Here is a 20,320-nt window from a genome sequence, read left to right as displayed (position 1 = left end):
CCATGACGTGAACAAATGATAGATACTAAAACAAAAGGGAAATGTACTGCATTAAAAAGTAGGTTTTTTGTTCTTTGCTTTCCTTTTACTATCACCATCCACACACAAGTCAGTTCCCTTTTCAAAGTTTGCATTTTTGACCCACATGGGCCATTAGACGGTGTATCTTAAAAGATAAGAGTAAAGCTGATAAACTGTATGGATTGATCATCAGTTCATATCATCTTTATATGCACACAAGATCCATTTAATTATCAATGTCAAATAAATAATAGCTTTCGTTCGTTCCATAATGAAAACGCACGACGTAGAATTTAGGGACTTTTACTGTAGAAACGCTAACCGGAAGCAGGAAGTTTATGTTTTCTTCTCTCATTACAGTTTTCGTGTTCACACTGCTCTCAGGGCTGGGTCCCTGACAGCTGATGTGATATTCAGAAAATAAGCTTTTATTTTTAACAAATACAAGTAAAAGCGGTACAGAAGGCATTTTCGTCGCTCAGTTTGATAAACGTAAGGTAAGTGGTCGCAATTTAATAGCTTCCTGAAAAGGCCACAGCGCTGTTTACTGTGTCAGCTGACCTCTTCATAAAACATCCATGTTATTATAACAATAAAGGCATATTTTTCTATAAAGTAAGCATAGTTATATAATCTATTATTTAATGAATCATCACGAACCCTCCATTTAGGAAAAGTATTGTGGCTGTGCTGTGCAGCTGACGGTATTCACATTATATTCTGTGTATCATTAATGAACAATTTTCATATTCACATACTGTAGTATTTACATGGAATCACCATGGTAGTTTCTATTACACTTCTGTGAATGAAGGACACATGTTCCTTTAAGGTGTCTACATGAATAAAATAAATTTGAATATTAATTTTTGACTATTCATTTTAGTAAACACCTTTGTTTGCCTGTTTGTAATGCATGTAATGCTTCAGCCAAGTTTGTAATGTAGTATTATAACTTGTAGACTTGATTATTGTTGTACACTGACAGATGACAGATGATATGTTGCATACAAAAGAAGTGTAGTGTAAACAAATGAAATGAAATGAGCCTTTTGTGCTTTTCATTTCAGGAATAAATATGACTGCCATCAAGCACGCCCTTCAGAGGGATATTTTCACCCCTAATGACGAGCGTCTGCTGAGCATCGTCAATGTCTGCAAGGCAGGGAAAAAGAAGAAGAACTGCTTCCTTTGTGCCACAGGTAGAGCACAGACACAGATTACAGAGAATGTCTGTAAACCTTTTTGTATTGTTTATTTTAACTCTGGCAATTCTGTTTATCATCTTTAGTGACTACCGAGCGTCCAGTGCAGGTGAAGGTGGTGAAAGTGAAGAAATCAGATAAAGGAGATTTCTATAAGAGACAGATGGCATGGGAACTACGGGACTTGACAGAGGTTGATGCCAAAGATGCCAATAAGGTCAGAGGTCATATGTGAAATGTTGTATCAATTCAGACATGAAATAAAGCTTAATAATATGCATAATATACCTGTACTAGATTGGTTATTGGATGATATTTGATACACTACAAGTCAAAAGTTTTTGAACAGTAAAATTTTTAATGTTTTTTTTTTTTTTTTTTAGGGAAGTCTCTTCTGCTCACCAAGCCTGCATTTATTTAATCCAAAGTACAAGCAAAAACAGTCAAATTTTGAAATAGTTTTACCATTATAATATAAATTAAATATAATATAAAACAGCATTTATGGTATAGTGTATAATGTTACAAAATCTTTTTATTTCAGATAAATGCTGATCTTTGGATCTTTCTATTCATCAAAAAATCCTGAAAAAAATGTTTTAAAGATCAATAATAATAATAATTATAATTATAATAATAATAAATTGTTTCTTGAGCAGCAAATCAGCATATTAGAATGATTTCTGAAGGATCGTGTGACTAAAGACTGGAGTAATGATGCTGAAAATTTAACTTTGATCGCAGGAATAAATTACATTTTGAAATATATTCAAATAGAAAACTATAGAAAAATATCTAAAAAATATTTCAGAATTGTACTATTTTTGCTGTACTTTGGATTAAATAAATGCAGGCTTGGTGAGCAGAAGAGGCTTATATATATATATATATATATATATATCTTGCTGTTTTGACAGGTAGTGCGTTATTCATTATTTTGATTAATATTAATTAATATGTTCTTTTGTCCTATATTTCATTTTTTTATTTTCATTTTTATTAAAGTTTTCACAAATTTATTATGTACTTTTGTCATTTCTATTTTTTTATATTTCTATTTAGCTTTAATTTATATTAAGTTTTAACATAAACTTATTTTATTTCAGTCATTTCTAATTTTTTTATGTAATATTTACTTTTTTTTAGTAAAGACTAAAATTGTAACGGTAGTTGGATATTTATTTTTTAAATAATTTAATTTAAATTGTAGATTACCTTTGCAGACATTGAATGCTCACTTAAAATTAATCTTTAAAAACACTAATAATTTAATAACACCTTTAAATTAGCAAATCAAAAAAAAAAACATACTGTACATAATAATGTTGTTATACCAGAATTCACTTATAGGACATTATGTGATTTAATGTACTTTTTAGTGTTTTGTGTTTAAGTGATTGAGACCTATGTAGTTATCAGGGTTGGGGTCATTTCAGGAATGAACTCAACAATTCCAATTCAAAGAAGGAAATGGAATTGGAATTGGAATTCAACAACAATTACAGGAAACAGAGTTGGATTTGAATTGGAATTACAGGAAGTGGAATTCCGGAAAACAATTCCGTTTATTGCTGTTTCTGAGCATTTATTTGTGATTGCATTTAGAGACATACATTTGAACTTTATTTATGATGCTTTACAAATACCAAGTAATGTATGAAATAGAGTTGATCGAATGCAAGTAAATAAAAATGAGAACTGTACATTATGAATTAATAATCGAATGACAGTGGTGATAAGTTTCTGGATGTACTATACATTCAATATATGATTACCACATAATATATGTCTCAACTCACAAAAAAAAGTCATGTTCATTCATGTATTTCATTCACTTTTTATTGCATCGAATTATCATCATTTCCTGAAATTTGGCATCGCTAAGATTGCATCTCTCAGGCCTAAATATCTCAAGTGGAATTTAGTGGAATTTATTTGATTTCAATTCTGTTTCCTGACATTCCAATTCAATTCCAATTCCATTTCCTGTCAGCTGCATGCAATTCCAATTCCAATTCCATTCCAGGAAGTGAATTGGAATTTACCATTCATTCTCAATTCAATTCATGAATGGCCCCAACCCTGGTAGTTATGGATATTGGGGGTAACGTTAAAATAATAATCAACTTGGAATCAACCTGAATTTACTGAGCCACTTTTGTATTTTTCCATCCTTCAGGAGAACCCAGAGTTTGACCTCCATTTTGAGAAGGTTTATCGGTGGGTGGCGAGCAGCACTGCAGAGAAGAATTCTTTTATCTCGTGTATCTGGAAGCTGAACCAGCGCTACCTTCGGAAGAAAGTGGAGTTTGTAAACGTCAGTCCACAGCTGCTGGAAGGTGTGGCTCAATACTGCTCCCACTATTGTGGGAGAGTAATAGCATGTTGTTAAACTACCAGTGTGTTTCTAATATGTAATTTCCTCAAAACCCTGTGAGAGAAAAGAGTCTTAAAGCTTAAATGTAGAACTGTTACATTTGCAGTGGTAGGAGCTCAAACTAGTTTCTGTTTTCCTGTGGCTAGTGCTCTGTCTCTGTCTTTTTCTGAGCTCTTTGGGATTCTGCAATGTCTTTTTGAGTGTCCCTTAATGCTTTAACCTGATCTGTGCTGTTCTCTCTAAATCTCTCACTGGCCAGAGCTTCCTAAAGCTGAAGGTTTGTACGCTGTTTTTTCTTCCATCTTTCATCCTCCATTTCCCTACTCCAGTTTCCACCTCCTGCTATTGTTTCCCCTTCATTAAATGTCTTTCTTTCTTCACATTAATTCATTTGCTTCATCACATATGCAGTTATCTGGGAACATTTACCCACTGATCACTGTCTGGATTGTGTTTGTGTACATGTGTTACTTACATTGCATTTATGGAGTAGTTTAGTTCATAAACTCACATGCATACATACACTACCATTCAAAAGTTTGGGTATGGTTTTTGAATGAAGTCTCTTATGCTCACCAAGGCTGCATCTATATTTAAACATGATGGCAAAGCTACATTTTCAAAATTTGAAAATTTATTTACATTATAAAAGCCTTTACTGTCATATAACATAGTTTCTTTAAAAAGTTCTTTTGACACCAGACTTTTGAATGGTAGCATATGCAGTAATACACATCTGAGTTTAATAAGAGCGCTATTTTCATGCAACTTTTGTTCTTCTCAGAGTCAGTCCCGAGCGGAGAGAGTCAGAGTGTTGCAGGAGGAGATGAGGATGCTCTGGACGATTACCAGGAGCTGAACGCTCGTGAGGAGCAGGACATTGAGGGCATGATGGAGGTCTGCGAGTACGCCATTTCCAACGCAGAGGCTTTTGCTGAGAAACTGTCCCGTGAGCTACAGGTCCTAGATGGGGTGAGTATGTTTAATTGTTACCTATAAAACACTGGTGTGATAGCACTTGAAGTAGCGGAAAGTATCAATTGCACCTGTCATTGCACAAGTTTATAATTAACTATATATATTGAACTGAGTGCAATAATTATCTAATGGCCAAGGTAAATGTGAGTTGAAATTTGTTTGATTAGAGAATAGTGGATAATGTCAAGTAGCCTGATTAAGATAAAACAAGCCTTAATTTTCTTATTGTGAGGAGTAATCTCTGTTCCTTTCTCCTCAGGCTAACATCCAGTCCATCATGGCCTCTGAGAAGCAGGTGAACATCCTGATGCAGCTGCTGGATCAGGCTCTGGCAGAGGTAGACAACATTGAAGGGAAGTTGCTTAGTTATGAGGAGATGCTGCAGAGCGTGAAGGAGCAGATGGACCAGATTTCCCAGAGCAACCGTCTCATCCAAATCAGCAACACCAACAATGGCAAACTACTGGATGAGATCCAGTTTCTCGTGGTATGTTGGGACACAGTAGAGATAGATTCAAGAAAACCTTCCTTTGTTGAGTGAAACACAGCATTAGGGCTGCCCCCAATAGTCAACTAACGGTTAGTCGTCAAAAAGAGGCTTGGTTGACCAAAATATTATTAGTCGCTTAGTCACAGAAAAAAAAATTCCACACAAAGTGGTGAAGTCACTCAGTCCGTGACGGACAGATCATTAATGGCTGGTCTATGTGGTAATATGGTACATCGGTCAGGACATCCAAACGTTCACCTATCATTCATTGACCTCAAAATGTACACTATTCCAGTGTCTGTGTGGGGTGTGGAAGCTGAATAGTAGTGCACTTCCTTCATGACAGATGGAGGTGTCGGTGCGGTCACTTGCACTTAAAATACTCCGTCATTTTTGTTCATACAAATAAGAGTAATAGAACTTTCACAGCTGTAAAGACTCATTTATTTTGAAAGACTACGTTTATTTGTGTCCACTCAGAATAATAACAAAACATTGCGCTTTTATAAAATAATTAAAGCAAACAGGGTGCGCTTTCTGCCATCCTGGTTTCTGTGAACTTGAGCGCATCACTTTGAAACTCTGTTTACTTGTCTTACAAACATGGAAAAAAATATATATAGAAAGAGCAAAATGTCTACTTTTAAATCAACCAATTTAAATTGAAAACAAATATTCTCAGATTATGTAATCCTTCTGAAACATGCAAATAGGCGCATCCATACTGCGGAGATGACGAGTCAGTGTCGCTGACTATCTATTAAGACGAAAACAAAGAAAGCACTAGTTTATCAATCAATTATTAAAATATTAATGCAGTCTACTTGCTGTTTTTCCCTGACACATTCATAATTATTATATCACCCCGTGTGCTATGGCAAGCTTTTTTTGCATGCACTTGAATGCTTATTAGGGTATGTAGGCAATTAAATGCTCATTATTATGATTTATATGGTTTATTAATAAACCTGCAACTAATAGTCGACTAATGCTTAAAATGAATGACTACTAGTCAACCAGAAAAATCTTTAGTCGAGGGCAGCCCTAATAAGCATATACATGGTGCATGGCCTTAGTTTGGCCACCATAGCTGCTGGAATTGTAACACATACTCATTCTATCTCCTTGATCGTCCTACAAACATAAGCATGCTTAGGACATTAAATCAACATTTCAGGTCACAACATAAGTACTGAGACCATAAAATAAATTAGTAATATAATCATAAGAATTTCTACATTTCTTATAACATTTCCACTTCTACTATTTAAAAAAAACTGTATAAAATCAGAAATCGACAAACTTTTTTTTGAAAACAGACCTAGACCTCAAATATCTACTGGAAATACAGCTGTTATTTTAAGTTACATAATACACTTGCATGTTCAAATTTTTTTATTGTAATTTTACAATTATTAGGTTTTCATAAAGTCATGGACCCTTTAATAAATTGTACGTAAATTATTTTGTTTCGCTTAATCGTGACATATATATATATATATATATATATATATATATATAATATATATAATATATATATGTATATATATTGCAGTGGTATATCCCAGCCTCAGCCTAATCAGAAGTACTGGTACTTAGGTAAAAACCTATACATAGGAGCCCGGTAAAAATGCTTATTTTAAAGAAAAACGTCAAATGGACTTGGAGGCTTTTGCACCTGAACTCTTCATATATATATATATATATATATATATATATATATATATAAAAATCTAAACTTCTGTATTTTTGTTTATTAAAGGGATAGTTCACCCCAAAAATGAAAATTATTCCTAACCTGCAAGACTTTCGTTCACATTCACAATACAAATTAACATATTTTTGATGAAATTCGAGAGCTTTCTGATCCTCTATAGACAGCAACGCAACTGACATGTTCAGGCCCAGAAGGGTAGTAAGTCCACGTGACATCTGTGGTTCAACCTTAATTTTATGAAGCTACAAGAATATTTTTTGTGTGCAATGAAAACAAAAATAATGACTTTATTCAAGAATTTCTTCTCTTCTGTGTCAGTCTTCGATGCTTTTTTAAGGCTTGTTCATAAAGTTATTTTTGTTTTCCTTGCTCACAAAAAGTATTCTCGTAGCTTCATAAAATTAAGGTTGAACCACTAATGTCACATGGACTATTTTAATGATGTCCTTACTACCTTTATAGGTTTTGAACGTGTCAGTCACGTTGCTGTCTATACAGGGTCAGAAAGCTCTCAGGTTTCATCAAATCTTAATTCATGTTCCAAAGATGTGCAAAGGTCTTTTGGGTGTGGATGAGGGTGAGTAATTGATGACATCATTTTTGGGTGACCTATCCCTTTAACTTATGCTTTTCAGCCATAGTGAGCAAAGCTCTAAATGTTTTGACTGTGTTCTGTACTGCTTATGTTTGATACTAAAACAAAACTCCAACAAAAGATGACAGATATGATTACATTTCTGATGTCTGTAATTATCTTTGTTAATGTTTTGGCATTTTTCCATGATAGAACTATATGGATCTATCAAAAGGGCACATCAAGGCTTTGCAGGAAGGAGATTTGTCTTCTCCTAAGGGTATCGAGGCCTGCATCAACGCTTCTGAGGCCTTGTCACAGTGCATGAACGTAGCTCTCAAACCAGGTACTGCTCTTAAACTTTGCTTACTGTGTGAAATCAGCACTTTGGTGTGCACAAGCAGCGTTATTCATGTTTGTGTGATGTTCTGTAACAGGCCATGATAAGCTGATGGCAGTCAAGCAGCAGCAGCATCTGTTTTCTGAACTCAGAGATACTTTTGCCCGACGTCTCACCAACCACCTCAACAACGTGTTTGTGCACCAGGTAACATTATTATACACATCACAGGTAAAATCTACATACAACATACAGTACATATATGAGGAGTGTTAGGCTTTCTTTCCTTTTTCTGAGTCTTTTATCTGCCTCTGTCTGATACTTTCTCCTGTGTTCCTGTTTGGCCACCAGTCGTGTCTCTCTATATCACTTTACTTCACTGTGCTCTCTGTTCCTCTGTCAGTTCAACCACTTCAGTCACTTCAAAATGACCATCCCTCAGTTCTATAGGTCGTCCTGTCTGTCACTCCCTGTGAGTACGCCCACTCCAGCACCCTGTTTGACCCGCCCACTCTAACAGTCATGCAATACCACTTCCTTAGACCTAACTGTCTCATCAATGCTTCTCTCTCTCCATGGAAACATTCCGTTCAAGCATGTTCATGGTGATGTAATCCAGATGTTCTCATCTTAGGGTTTCTAAGATGATCGCCCCATAAACCTCCCAGCCAACATCATTCTCGTCTTAGTAGCTGTTGATTTAGTCCCCTGAAGATGAAAGGGGTCTTCATTGCCTTGTTTTACTCACTTTCCAATGGAATTGTGGGGTGCTCGTGAGAAGATATGGCCTGGTCAGCATGCAGTTCCTGCAGTGTTTGCTCTTATGATGTGGATGTTTCATAGATGCATTAAGAAGGAACTGCCTGACTGTGAGAAATAGTACTACTGTTGGTTTTGTGGCAGTGCTCAAGAAATCGTGAGGCTTGGTGATTTTTGCCCGACTAATTACTGTGTAAGCTCGGTGTCGCTGTATTATAACAGCGACCTTTTGTGTGGGAGTAGGGCTGAGTGTTTATACAGATTTCCTGATTCGATTTAATTCTGATTCACAAACTTTCAGTGCTTCCGTAATGATCTCAGTTTTCTCTTACATGTGAAAATATATTCTCTTTCTGCTGGTATACAGGACAGTGCATTAGACTAAGTATTTTAACTGTTCATTAAACACCTTTTTTAGAATCACGTTACACTGTTGATTCACTAAAGAACTGGTTCATAAGAGTCATTTGTTCTTGATTCAGACTTTACCAGTCATGTCGTATAATGCTGTTTCACAAAAAAAACAAAAACTGGTTGTTAAGAATCATTTGTTCGTGAATCAGACTATACTGTTCACTCTGTATGTTTTTGATTCACTAAAAGGAATTTTCTTATGAACTAAGAGTAATTCATGAACACTGCAGTCAGTGTAGTCTGATTCATGAACAAATGACTCTAAGGAACTAATTATTTTTTACTGAATCAAAAACATACAGTTAGTGCAGTGCATTTTGATTTATTAAGAAATGACTATTATGAACTGGCTCTTTTTAGTAAATCAGAAACATACAGAACAGACACTGCAGTCTGATTCATGAACAAATGACTCTTATGAACTGATTATTTCTAGTGAATCAAGAACATACAGTGCAAACAGTACAGTCTGATTCAGGAGCAAATTACTTCTATGAACTAGTTCTTTTTAGTACATTGAAAACATACAGATAAGACACTGCAGTTTGATTCATGAACAAATGACACTTATGAACTGGTTCTTTTTAGTAAATTGAAAACATAAAGTGTGAACAGTGTAGTCTGATTCAGGAACACATGTCTCTTATAAACTAATTATTTTTAGTGAATCAAGAACATACAGTGCAAACCGTACAGTCTGATTCAGGAGCAAATTGCTTTTATGAACCAATTTTTTTTAGTACATTGAAAACATACAGATAAGACACTGCAGTTTGATTCATGACCAGATGACTCTTATGAACTGGTTCTTTTTAGTAAATTGAAAACATAAAAGTGTGAACAGTGTAGTCTGATTCAGGAACACATGACTCTTATGAACTGGTTCTTTTTAGTACATCGAAAACATACAGAAAAGACACTGCAGTTTGATTCATGAACAAATTACTCTCACAAACTAATTCTTTTTAGGGAATCAAAAAATACAGTGTGAACAGTGTAGTCTGATTAAGGAGCAAATGACTCTTATGAAGTAGTTCTTTTTAGTAAATCAAAAACATACAGAATGGACACTGCAGTCTGATTCATGAACCAATTACTCTTCTAAACTAATTCCTTTTAGTGAATCAAAAACATACAGAGTGAACAGTACAGTCTGATTCATGAACAAATGACTCTTAACAACCAATTCTTTTATTTGTTCATGAATCAGACCACACTAATTCAGTTCATGAATCAGACTGCAGTGTTTATTCTATATGTTTTCCATTTACTAAAAAGAGCCAGTTCATAAGAGTCATTTGCTCCTGAACCAGACTGTACTGTTCACACGGTATGTTTTTGATTCAGTAAAAAGAATGAGTTCTTTAGAGTCATTTGTTCATGAATCAGACTGCAGCCGTTCTGTGTTTTTGATTTACTAAAACGAACCAGTTCATAAGATTTGTTTGTTTATGATCAGACTGCATCGTTCACTCTGTATGTTTTTGATATACTTAAAAGAACTGTTTTAAAAGAGTAATTTTTTCCATGAATAGATGTTTTTGCATTTATCCCTCAAGACAGATGTTAATTTTTGCTGCGGTACCGATTGCATCCCATTCCATACAGATTACGAACAGATGTTCACAACACAATTAAATTAAAATAGGAGTTATAAAATATTTTCACACAGCAACAAGGTTGTAAAGCAAACAAACACCAAATTCACCAAATGAAGATCCTGATTATTGGGAAAATCTGTATTTGTACCCAGCCCTATGTGTGTGTTCCTTAATATTAACTTGCTTGGAAAGTGAACTTTTCTTATACTGAGTTTCCACTCACTGAGTGAATCTGTGTGTTTGTGTGTGTAGGGACACGATCAAAGCTCCACATTGTCCCAGCACACAGCTGAGCTGACACTTCCCAAACACAGCCCTCTGCACAGAGACCTGCTCAGATACGCCAAACTCATGGAGTGGCTGAAAAACACCCAGAGAGAGAAATACGAGGGTCTTTCCAGGGTAAGTGTCACTTCCATCACTGCACTGATTATCACAGTAATTGTTATCAGGACGCATGTCGGATACCATTAGGGTTTAAAAGGATTCAGTCATGTTTGTACAAATTGTCCCATCTTGATAAAGTCATAAAAGTGAATGGAAACCCTAATTGGTGAACCGTGTGGCGAAAGTGGAAAAAGTGGGTGTTACATATACATTAGAAAATCAGTGTTATGTGAATATAAACACTTTTGAAAGATGGTTTCATGATGTCATATCAACTCTGTAATTTCTGTATATTTTATTGTATAAGTATTATACAGTATGTTTAACATTTTAACAGTTACAATCACCAACAGTAATCACAACTAAAAAACACTGTTATCATTTGTGACCGCTGGCACAGTACCCTTATGATCACTAACAGCAACCATTAAAATGGGATTATGATAATGCTACTGCAATATCTTATGCCAGTGTCCTCTATGAGACAGTGTTTTTTTTTATTGAAATAGCAATGCCTTAGCAGAGGAAAATAGTAGTTATATTTAATTTTAGCTCTTCTTAGATTTAATAGTACTGCTAATGTTATTCTACAAACATTAGACCCAGTTAATTCAAAGGCAAAGGCATTCAGAGACCATATTTAGGGGTTCAGTCAGAGCCATTAGTCCTTTTCTGATCATCGCTTAGTGCTATGCAATGTTTTAGATGCATTCATCTCTGCCCTCTATTATTAAACTGTCTTTAAAATCCAAATGAGATGGCAGACGTGGCCTGGATGTTCCTGTGTGTATTCTGACAAATTGCATTTGTGGTTCCCATTTCTGTTCCCTCTCATTGTTATTTCCTGTGATCTTTCTACCTTCCTCTAAATTAGAAAATTGCTGACAAATAAAAAAATCCAAATCCTCCCTTGTGTTTTTTTTACAGACCTATGTGGATTACATGACCCGATTGTATGAGCGGGAAATTAAGGACTTCTTTGAAGTGGCAAAGATCAAAATGGCAGGCACTAGTAAGGATGGGAAAGGAAAATTTGGTAAGAGCTCAATAAAAACTTTTTTTTTTAAAGTTTGTTTATTAGGAAACCAACTCTTGGAAAGGGATTTTTGTCCATGCTGTTTCTTCAGTCACTGTATGTCTTGTGTATGCTATGTTTTGTTTGTTTGTGTGTGTGTTTTCTTGCACTAATGTTACACTACATGACAAACACATAGTTTCAGCAAAGCTGAATTGAAAGTATCCAACATAATTCTCATCACTGAGATATCAATCATTGCTTATCTCTGATATGATGGTGTGCAATGTCACATGTGTCATTGTAATGTTCTGACATGTGCTGCAAGGCCCACAGTGTGTGTACTATTACACTTTAAATGCATACTAGAGGCATGACAAACAAAATATTCTGTGGGGGGAAAACACTGAATACATAAGATATCACTAATTTCTGGAAGCCCATTTGCCCACTGAATAAAAATACAAAAATCTTTATGTGACTTTTTATCTCCCAATTTGGACTTTTTTTTAACAATTGTGTTATACAAACTTGCAATTCTTTTTTTTCTCAGAATTGTGAGACATAAACTTGCAATTGCAAGTTATAAAGTCAGGATTGTGTGATACAATTTGCAATTCTGATGTTTTTTCTGACAAAAGTGAGTTTGTATCTCACAATTCTGACATCTTTCATGCAATTCTGACTTTTTTTCTCAAAATTGCAAGATATTAAAACAGAATTGTGTGATATAAACTCGCATTAGCGAAGTATAAATTCAGAATTGTTAGATAAAAACTTGCGGTTCTGATTTTTTTCACACAATTCTGGCTTTTTTCTCAGAATTTTGAGACTAACTTGCAGTTAAGTCAGAATTGCGTGATATAAACTTGCATTTGCGAGTTCTAAAGTCAGAATTGTGAAATAAAAACTCGCAATTCTGTTTGTATCTTGCAATTCTGACTTCTTTTTTTACACAATTTTGACTTTTTTTCTCAGAATTGTGAGATATAAAATTAAAATTGCGAGATATTAAGTCAGAATTGTGTGATAAACTCACGTTTGTGAAGTATAAAGTCAGAATTGTTAGATAAAAATGTGCAATTCTGACTTTTTCACACAATTCTGACTTTTTCTCAGAATTGTGAGATATAAACTTGCAATTGCAAGATATTAAGTAAGAATTTTGTGATATAAGCTTGCATTTGTGAAGCTTCTTAATTTCTCTGAATTGCAGGTTTTTATCTCACAATTCTGAGAAAAAAAAATCTGAATTGTGAGATAAGTCGCAATTACCTTTTATTTTTGTGGTGGAAACGGGCTTCCATACTCATTCCATTGTCCTCCGTTGAACTGTTTTTGTTTCATATTAAATAAATAAAATGCCGTTTTACCGATGAAAACTGGATTTTCATCTATGTAAGATGTTTTGAAGTTGGGGGGAAAAGGTCCCTATTTTTGTGTCTTTCGTGATTGATCACTGCTGTTATTTCTAAGTACTTGTGCCCATCCTTATTGGAAACGTTTGTCCCTGCTTATGCTGGTAAACTTCCAGGTGTTAGTAAGACGTTCCTCTTGTTTCAGTACCTTTCATTAGCAGCCTTATTCTCAGCTTTTTCCTCTACGTGATGAAATAAAATGAGCTTTTTGTTTCCAAAGAGCTAGTGTCCCGAAACCTAAATTCAGCCACTGCAGTGCATGTCATATTTGAAAACTTTGACCTTTAACCCCTAACTCTGGCACCATGCTGCATGTTGTAAGCCTAACGTGTCTCTGTCTTTGCCTGCCTTTCTAACCGGCCTCCAGCCACGCTTCCGCGGAAAGAGAGTGCTCTCAAACAGGAGACGGAGAGTAAGTATCAGCGCCACATGCCATGCCTATCCCATAATGCCTTGCTTCCTCTTATTCAGAGGGCATCTCTTTCTGACATATTTTTCACAGTAAACCATTATCTCAAATTCAGTTTCAATGTTTCATGGGTATGCAAAACATGTTTTTGAATTACATGCACCGTTTTATGAATTTCATTTTACCTTATTCACTTTTTCTCAATCAAAACTAACCTTAAACAAGTCTACCGAACTATTAATTATTAAAGTGTTTAATGTTAATCACTGGTAAAAGGGGAGATTGTGTGATCTGTATGAGAATTTACTAGTTGGGTTGCATGTACATCATGACCCCTTTCAGATCAGCATGTATTTTACGAGGTAAGTTTAATAGCCCATATAGAAAGGTGATTTTAATATAAATCAAGTACATATGACTTGTATGTTTAATTTCTAGTTCATGTTCTGATGGTTTCTCCTCTGATGGTTCTCTTAGGCCTACATGGGAGCTCTGGGAAGCTTACAGGCTCCACCTCAAGTCTGAATAAACTTGCTGTGACCAGCTCCAACAGCAGACGCTCACAGTCATCTTCTCTGCTTGATATGGGCAACATGTCTGCCTCTGACCTCGACGTAGCAGACAGGACCAGATTTGATAAGGTGCACCACATCTAAAGCTTGGAGATTGTTCCGTCCCAATTTAAAGGGAACCCCAGATATTAAGACTTTCATGGTTTAATATAACGTAAACGATGTATCTTACTGAAATATGTAGTTGAAAACCCATTAAATATTTATGTCACTTAAAAAACCAACATCGATTTATACATATTTTAGACTATGGGGGGCGCCATTATTTCGATGACGTCAAATGGTTGCACTCAGTGAGCAACTGCGCTACCTGTTGCTATTTTTACCTCAACACAACTGAAAATTAAATTACGATACAATGACCACAGCTACTGAAAGAGTTTACAGGTGGCGATGGATATAAGCATAGTTTTGAACCAAATGCCATATTATCGATTTTTCCCCACAAGGAGTCTAAAGGCCCTTGGATATCGTGTGAAATCCACACTGAGAAACTCCTTTGGTGGCTGCGGAGTCATGACACGCGTCGGCATGTTTTACATCCTGCCAGGATGGCATCTAGCATTTCTTGTCTCTGCCATTTGTAAGCTCTTTCAGTAGCTGTAGTCTACTAAAAGCCTCAAAGGCATCAGGGCTAAAGTGGCAAGAACAAAGACTTTAAGTTTTATTTGTCAACAGGCATCTTCTCATTTTCTCCTATTATTGTCGCTAGGAAAGCAGTGAAAACTTGAATCGCTTCTCTGTTGCCCTTCAACTAAAAAATTACAACCAAAAGCTGCAGAATGTGGCATCGTATTAGTAATTTATTTTGAGTTGTGTTGCGGTAAAAATAGCAACAGGTAGTGCCAGTCGCTCCCCGAGTGCAACCATTTGACGTCATCGAAATAATGGCGCCCCCATAGTCCAAAATATGTATAAAACAATGTGGATTTTTTAAAGAGCAAAAACTTTTCATGGGTTTTCTACAACATATTTTAGTAATTTACATTATATTAAGCCAGACAAGTCTTAAAGGAGAAGTTAACTTCCAGAACAAAAATGTACAGATAATTTACTCACCCCTTTGTCATCCAAAATTGTAATGTCTTTCTTTCTTCATTTGATAAGAAATTGTTTTTTGAGGAAAACATTCCCGAATTTTTCTCCATATAGTGGACTTCAATGGTGCCCCCCGAGTTTGAACTTCCAAAATACAGTTTAAATGCAGCTTCAAAGGGCTCTAAATGATCCCAGCCGAGGAAGAACGGTCTTATCTAGCGAAACAGTCATTTTTTTTTAAACTATTTGACAATTTATTTACTTTTTAACCTCAAACGCTCATCTCTGTGATGCGCCTGCGTAATCTGGGTCAATACAGTTATGTCGAAAAACTCCCGTCTCGTTTTCTTCTTCAACCTCAAAATCATCCTACATCGCTGTTTTCTCTTTTTTTGTAAAGGGCGTTTGATCTTCTCTGCATGTTCACTTTGTAAACACTGGGTCGGTACTTCTGCAGCAATGTAGGACGATTTTGAAGTTGGGAAAAAAACGAGATGGGAGTTTTTCGACATACCCTAACTGTATTGACCGTATTGAACCGGAAAAAAAAACAGAATTTACGCAGACTTAGACAAGACTAGTGTTTGAGGTTAAAAAGTATATAAATTGTCAAACTGTTTCGAAAATGACTGAACGTTTTGCTAGATAAGACCCTTCATCCTCGTCTGGGATCATTTAGAGCCATTTGAAGCTGCATTTAAACTGCATTTTGAAAGTTCAAACTTGGGGGCACTATTGAAGTCCTTGAAGAAAGAAAGACATGAACATCTTGGATGACAAGGGGATCAGTAAATGATCTGTACATTTTTGTTCTGGAAGTGAACTTCTCCTGTTAATACCTGCTGATTAGTATACAATTATAGTGTACATATTCCCATTGAAGGCCTTTCTTTGTCGTTTTCTAGATTTTTGAGCAGGTTTTGAGTGAGCTAGAGCCGCTGTGTCTGGCTGAACAGGACTTTATCAGCAAGTTCTTCAAGCTGCAGCAAAATCCGACACTAGCTCAGGTGAGTATCAGATACAATACAGTCTCAGATCTGTAGTTATGTGTGATTTAATGATGTTAAAATGCCTCATTAGGCAGAGACTGTGGACGACGCTGATGGAACGGTTCACTCCAGACCGCCTAGTGAACACAGACATTCAATATCTGAGTGAGTAACCATCCTCTTGAGCTGAAATATGTTTGTGAGCAGATTAAAAACAAATGGTCATACTTCTGTTTGTCTTGCAGGAAGGACATGGTTCGGATGATGATGAATAAGATCTTTCAGAGCATCGAGACAGAGCTGAACAGTCTGATAGCTTTAGGTGATAAGATAGACAGCTTTAACTCTCTCTACATGCTGGTGAAGATGAGTCACCACGTCTGGACGGCCGAAAATGTTGATCCTGCGTCCTATCTCAGCACAACGCTGGGCAACGTACTGGTCACCGTCAAGAGAAACTTTGATAAATGCATTGTAAGTGCAGCTTCCAGAACAAAAATTTGCAGATAATTCGCTCACCCCCTTGTCATCCAAGATGTTCATGTCTTTCTTTCTTCAGTCGTAAAAAAGTTGTTTATGTTCTCCATATAGTGGACTTGTATGGTGCCCGTGAGTTTGAACTTCCAAAATGCAGTTATTTTCTAAAAAAAAAATGATATACGTTATATAATTAACCCCAAATGCTCATCTTGTCTAGCTCTGCCATGCGCATGCGTATTCTGTGTAATCCGGGTCAATACAGTTAGGGTAGGTCGAAAAACTCTCATTTTCTTCTCCAACTTCAAAATCGTCCTACATCGCTGTTTTACCTTTTTTTTTATAAAGAGCGTTTGACTTTCTTTGCATGTTCACTTTGTAACACTGGGTTGGTACTTCTGCAGTGATGTAGGACGATTGTAAAGTTGGAGGAAAAAATGAGATGGGAGTTTTTTGACATACCCTAACTGTTTTCCTCAAGAAACATAATTTCTTTATGACTGAAGAAAGAAAGACATGAACATCTTGGATGACAAGGGCTGAGTAAATAAGCTGTAAATTTTCGTTCTGGAAGTGAACTTCTCCTTCAAGCATTGTTTGATGGTGAGACCAGTATTTGAATCTTCTGATGTTTCTGTTGCTCTTATAGTCAGGCCAGATTCGTCAGATGGAGGAGGTGAAGATTTCAAAGAAGAGCAAAGTAGGCATCCTGCCGTTTGTCACCGGCTTTGAGGAGTTTGCTAAACTAGCCGAGGCCATTTTCAGAAACGCAGAGCGACGAGGTGATCTGGATAAAGCTTACATCAAACTCATCAAGGCTGTCTTCAGTAACGGTGAGGGTTGGAAGCAACCACGCACCTCTTAAATTTATTAATTCATTAACTGAGAATGTAACCCGTTCTTCATGCACATTTTAATTGTTTAACTGATTGGTCTCATTGTTTGAATATCACAGTGGAGAAAGTTGCCAACGAGAGTCAGAAGACTCCACGTGACGTGGTGATGATGGAGAACTTCCACCATATCTTCTCAACACTGTCCAGTCTCAAAATCTCCTGTCTGGAAGCAGAGAGGAAGGACGCCAAACTGAATTACACAGACCACTTACAGTCCTACGTCATCAACTCACTGGGCCAACCGCTGGAGAAACTTAACGTAAGCCAAATCTTTATGGAAACCAGGATTGAGCAGTATTATATGTGTTTGGACTATTTAATGTAATTGGATTCTTCAGCTTTTATGGACCATTTTTAATTTTCTTCCCATTTTTGCAGCACTTCTTTGAGGGAGTGGTGGCGCGTGTAGCTCAGGGTGTCCGTGAAGAGGAGGTGAGCTACCAGCTGGCTTTCAATAAACAGGAACTGCGTAAGGTTATTAAAGAATACCCTGGGAAGGAGGTGAAAAAGGGCCTGGACAACCTCTACAAGAAAGTGGATAAGCACCTGTGTGAAGAGGAAAATCTGTTACAGGTGAATAAAACGAGGAAAATAGCCATAAATGGTTGTATTAAATCATTTTAAGATTCTAGAGCGTGAATGTGAATTGTTCTGTCCGCTAGGTCGTGTGGCACTCCATGCAAGACGAGTTCATTCGGCAGTACAAGCACTTCGAGGGCCTGATAAACCGCTGCTACCCGGGGTCAGGAATCACTATGGAGTTCACCATTCAAGACATGCTGGAGTACTTCTCCAGTATCGCTCAGTCACACTAAAACAGGAAGCTGAATCATTGTGTCAGAGTGAAAAGAAAAGTGCTGTGTGAGTGAGAAAGAAAGAGAATGAGTGCATACATTTGTATATATATTACAATGCAGTTTTGCTAGTAATGATGTGTCATAACGAACACTGGAACCCTAACATGCAACTTGAGTTTCTTTTGTTACTGATTGCATGACTATTTTTTTTTTTTGTTAAAAACAAAATTGCTTTATAACACAGTAGTATAGTGAATCGCAAGTGACTGAACTTTGATTATTTCTATTATTTCTGAACACTAAATGTGTATGTTTGATTTTTCATGCACATGAATGTATCAGCACATGTCAAGAAAAAGGCCTGGAGTCATATGTAGGAAAATAAAGCATACTTTTTAAAATTAATTTTCTTTTCTTCTTGTAATTAATTGTGGTTTTTGAATAGAAAAGACCATAGCATTGTCGTTGGATGCTGATTCACCGAAGCTATAAAAATAACGACAGAGGAACATAGTTGCAATCACTTTACCCACATTTTTTCCAACCCGATAAACTTTAAAAACATCGCCACGTAGTCAGCCAATAATATAATAAGCAGAATGTTAACATCTGTCAGTTTGTATTTAGCAATACAGTTACCATTCTTGGTGAGAACAAGAACAATTATTAAAACTTGGTTACTGTTAAAGTGAGCAGTCCTTGAAAACTACGCTTTAATTAAAGAAAAAAATCTAAAATATTTTAAATATTAGTAACCGTTTTATAGAAGCGATAAGGTATGAGAGGCTGTGTAAATATGTACGTTTAAAGAAGAGGTTGATTACAGCCAGTGTTGGGAGTAATGCATTACAAGTAATGTGAGTTACATAATCAGATTACTTTTTCAAGTAAATAGTAAAGTAACAGATTACTTTTAAATTTACACACACAAAAAAAATTTCTGTATTTTTCAAATACAGCTGAAGTCAAAAGTTTACAGACACCTTGCAGAAACAGCAAAATGTTAATTATTTTTACCAAAATAAGAGGGATTATACAAAATGTTATTTTTTATTTAGTACTGACCTGGATAAGATATTTAACATAAAAGACGTTTACATAGTCCACTAGAGAAATAATAGCGAAAATAGTGTTAAAAATCCTTCAGGTCCCACAGATTTTTTGGTTTTTCAGCATTTTTGTGTAATCGAAACCTTTCCCACAATGACCGTATGAATTTGAGATTCATCTTTTTACACTGAGGACAACTGAGGGACTCAAGTGCTCCCTGATGATTCAAAAGGAAACACAATGCATTAAGTATCAAGTGTATGTGAACTCTTGAACAGGGTCATTTTTATAAATTCAGCTATTATTTTCTCTTGTGGACTATATGTAAACATCTTTTATGTGAAATACCATATTCAGGTCGGTACCAAATAAAAAATAACAAGCATTTTGTATAATCTCTTTTATTTTGGTAAAATAATTAACATTTTGCAGATTCTGCAACTTTTGACTTCAACTGTAATTAAAGCCAGTTTCTTTGTTTTAGCATTTACTGACTTTCAGCAGCTCTCCTGTGTAAACATGTTACTGTAGTTTTAGATTAAATGTGAATATGCATTTATTCATCTCACTCACACAAAAACATTTCAGTATTCAGTATTCCTCAGAATGAATAAAAACAGTGGAATGCAAACTCACAATAGTACTTAAAGAATGACAGGATTTTAAATAACACAAATATCCTTTATGCATTTAATAATTTCATTTTTGGTGTGAAATGTCTTTTACGTTTAAGAGAAAATAACTGTTTTTTATTAAAAACAAACAAGCAAGCCCTGCCCAGATTTTAAAATAATGC

The 20,320-nt window shown here is 35.7% G+C and overlaps 1 protein-coding gene across 6 annotated transcripts; it reads left to right on the top strand.

Moving 5' to 3' along the window:
- The first annotated feature begins 355 nt into the window (after positions 1-355).
- exoc1 (exocyst complex component 1) lies at positions 356-18,879 on the top strand. Of its 6 annotated transcripts, XM_051138960.1 has the most exons (21): positions 356-518; positions 1,092-1,223; positions 1,313-1,443; positions 3,406-3,565; positions 3,863-3,880; positions 4,388-4,575; positions 4,841-5,068; positions 7,576-7,708; positions 7,800-7,909; positions 8,106-8,174; positions 10,729-10,878; positions 11,791-11,899; positions 13,664-13,708; positions 14,183-14,346; positions 16,221-16,322; positions 16,396-16,469; positions 16,550-16,778; positions 17,431-17,614; positions 17,737-17,936; positions 18,056-18,250; positions 18,340-18,879. In XM_051138960.1, exons 2-21 carry the CDS (start codon positions 1,100-1,102, stop codon positions 18,490-18,492), a joined length of 2,766 nt encoding a protein of 921 aa, XP_050994917.1. In that variant the 5' UTR covers positions 356-518; positions 1,092-1,099; the 3' UTR covers positions 18,493-18,879. The 6 variants fall into 6 exon arrangements, with proteins under 6 accessions (XP_050994917.1, XP_050994918.1, XP_050994920.1 ...); XM_051138961.1 differs by lacking the exon at positions 3,863-3,880; XM_051138963.1 differs by lacking the exon at positions 8,106-8,174.
- The last annotated feature ends 1,441 nt before the right edge of the window (positions 18,880-20,320 follow it).

This window comes from Labeo rohita, chromosome 20 (genome assembly GCF_022985175.1).
Source record: "Labeo rohita strain BAU-BD-2019 chromosome 20, IGBB_LRoh.1.0, whole genome shotgun sequence".
NCBI lineage: Eukaryota > Metazoa > Chordata > Actinopteri > Cypriniformes > Cyprinidae > Labeo > Labeo rohita.
This window is presented reverse-complemented; position numbering and strand designations above follow the sequence as displayed.

Coding starts and splice junctions, on each gene's coding strand:
- exoc1 (XM_051138960.1), top strand. CDS start 1,100: ATGACTGCCATCAAGCACGCCCTTCAGAGGGATATTTTCACCCCTAAT. Junction 7,910..8,105: donor ACAACGTGTTTGTGCACCAG/GTAACATTATTA, acceptor TTCCTCTGTCAG/TTCAACCACTTCAGTCACTT. Junction 17,615..17,736: donor CAAGGCTGTCTTCAGTAACG/GTGAGGGTTGGA, acceptor TGAATATCACAG/TGGAGAAAGTTGCCAACGAG.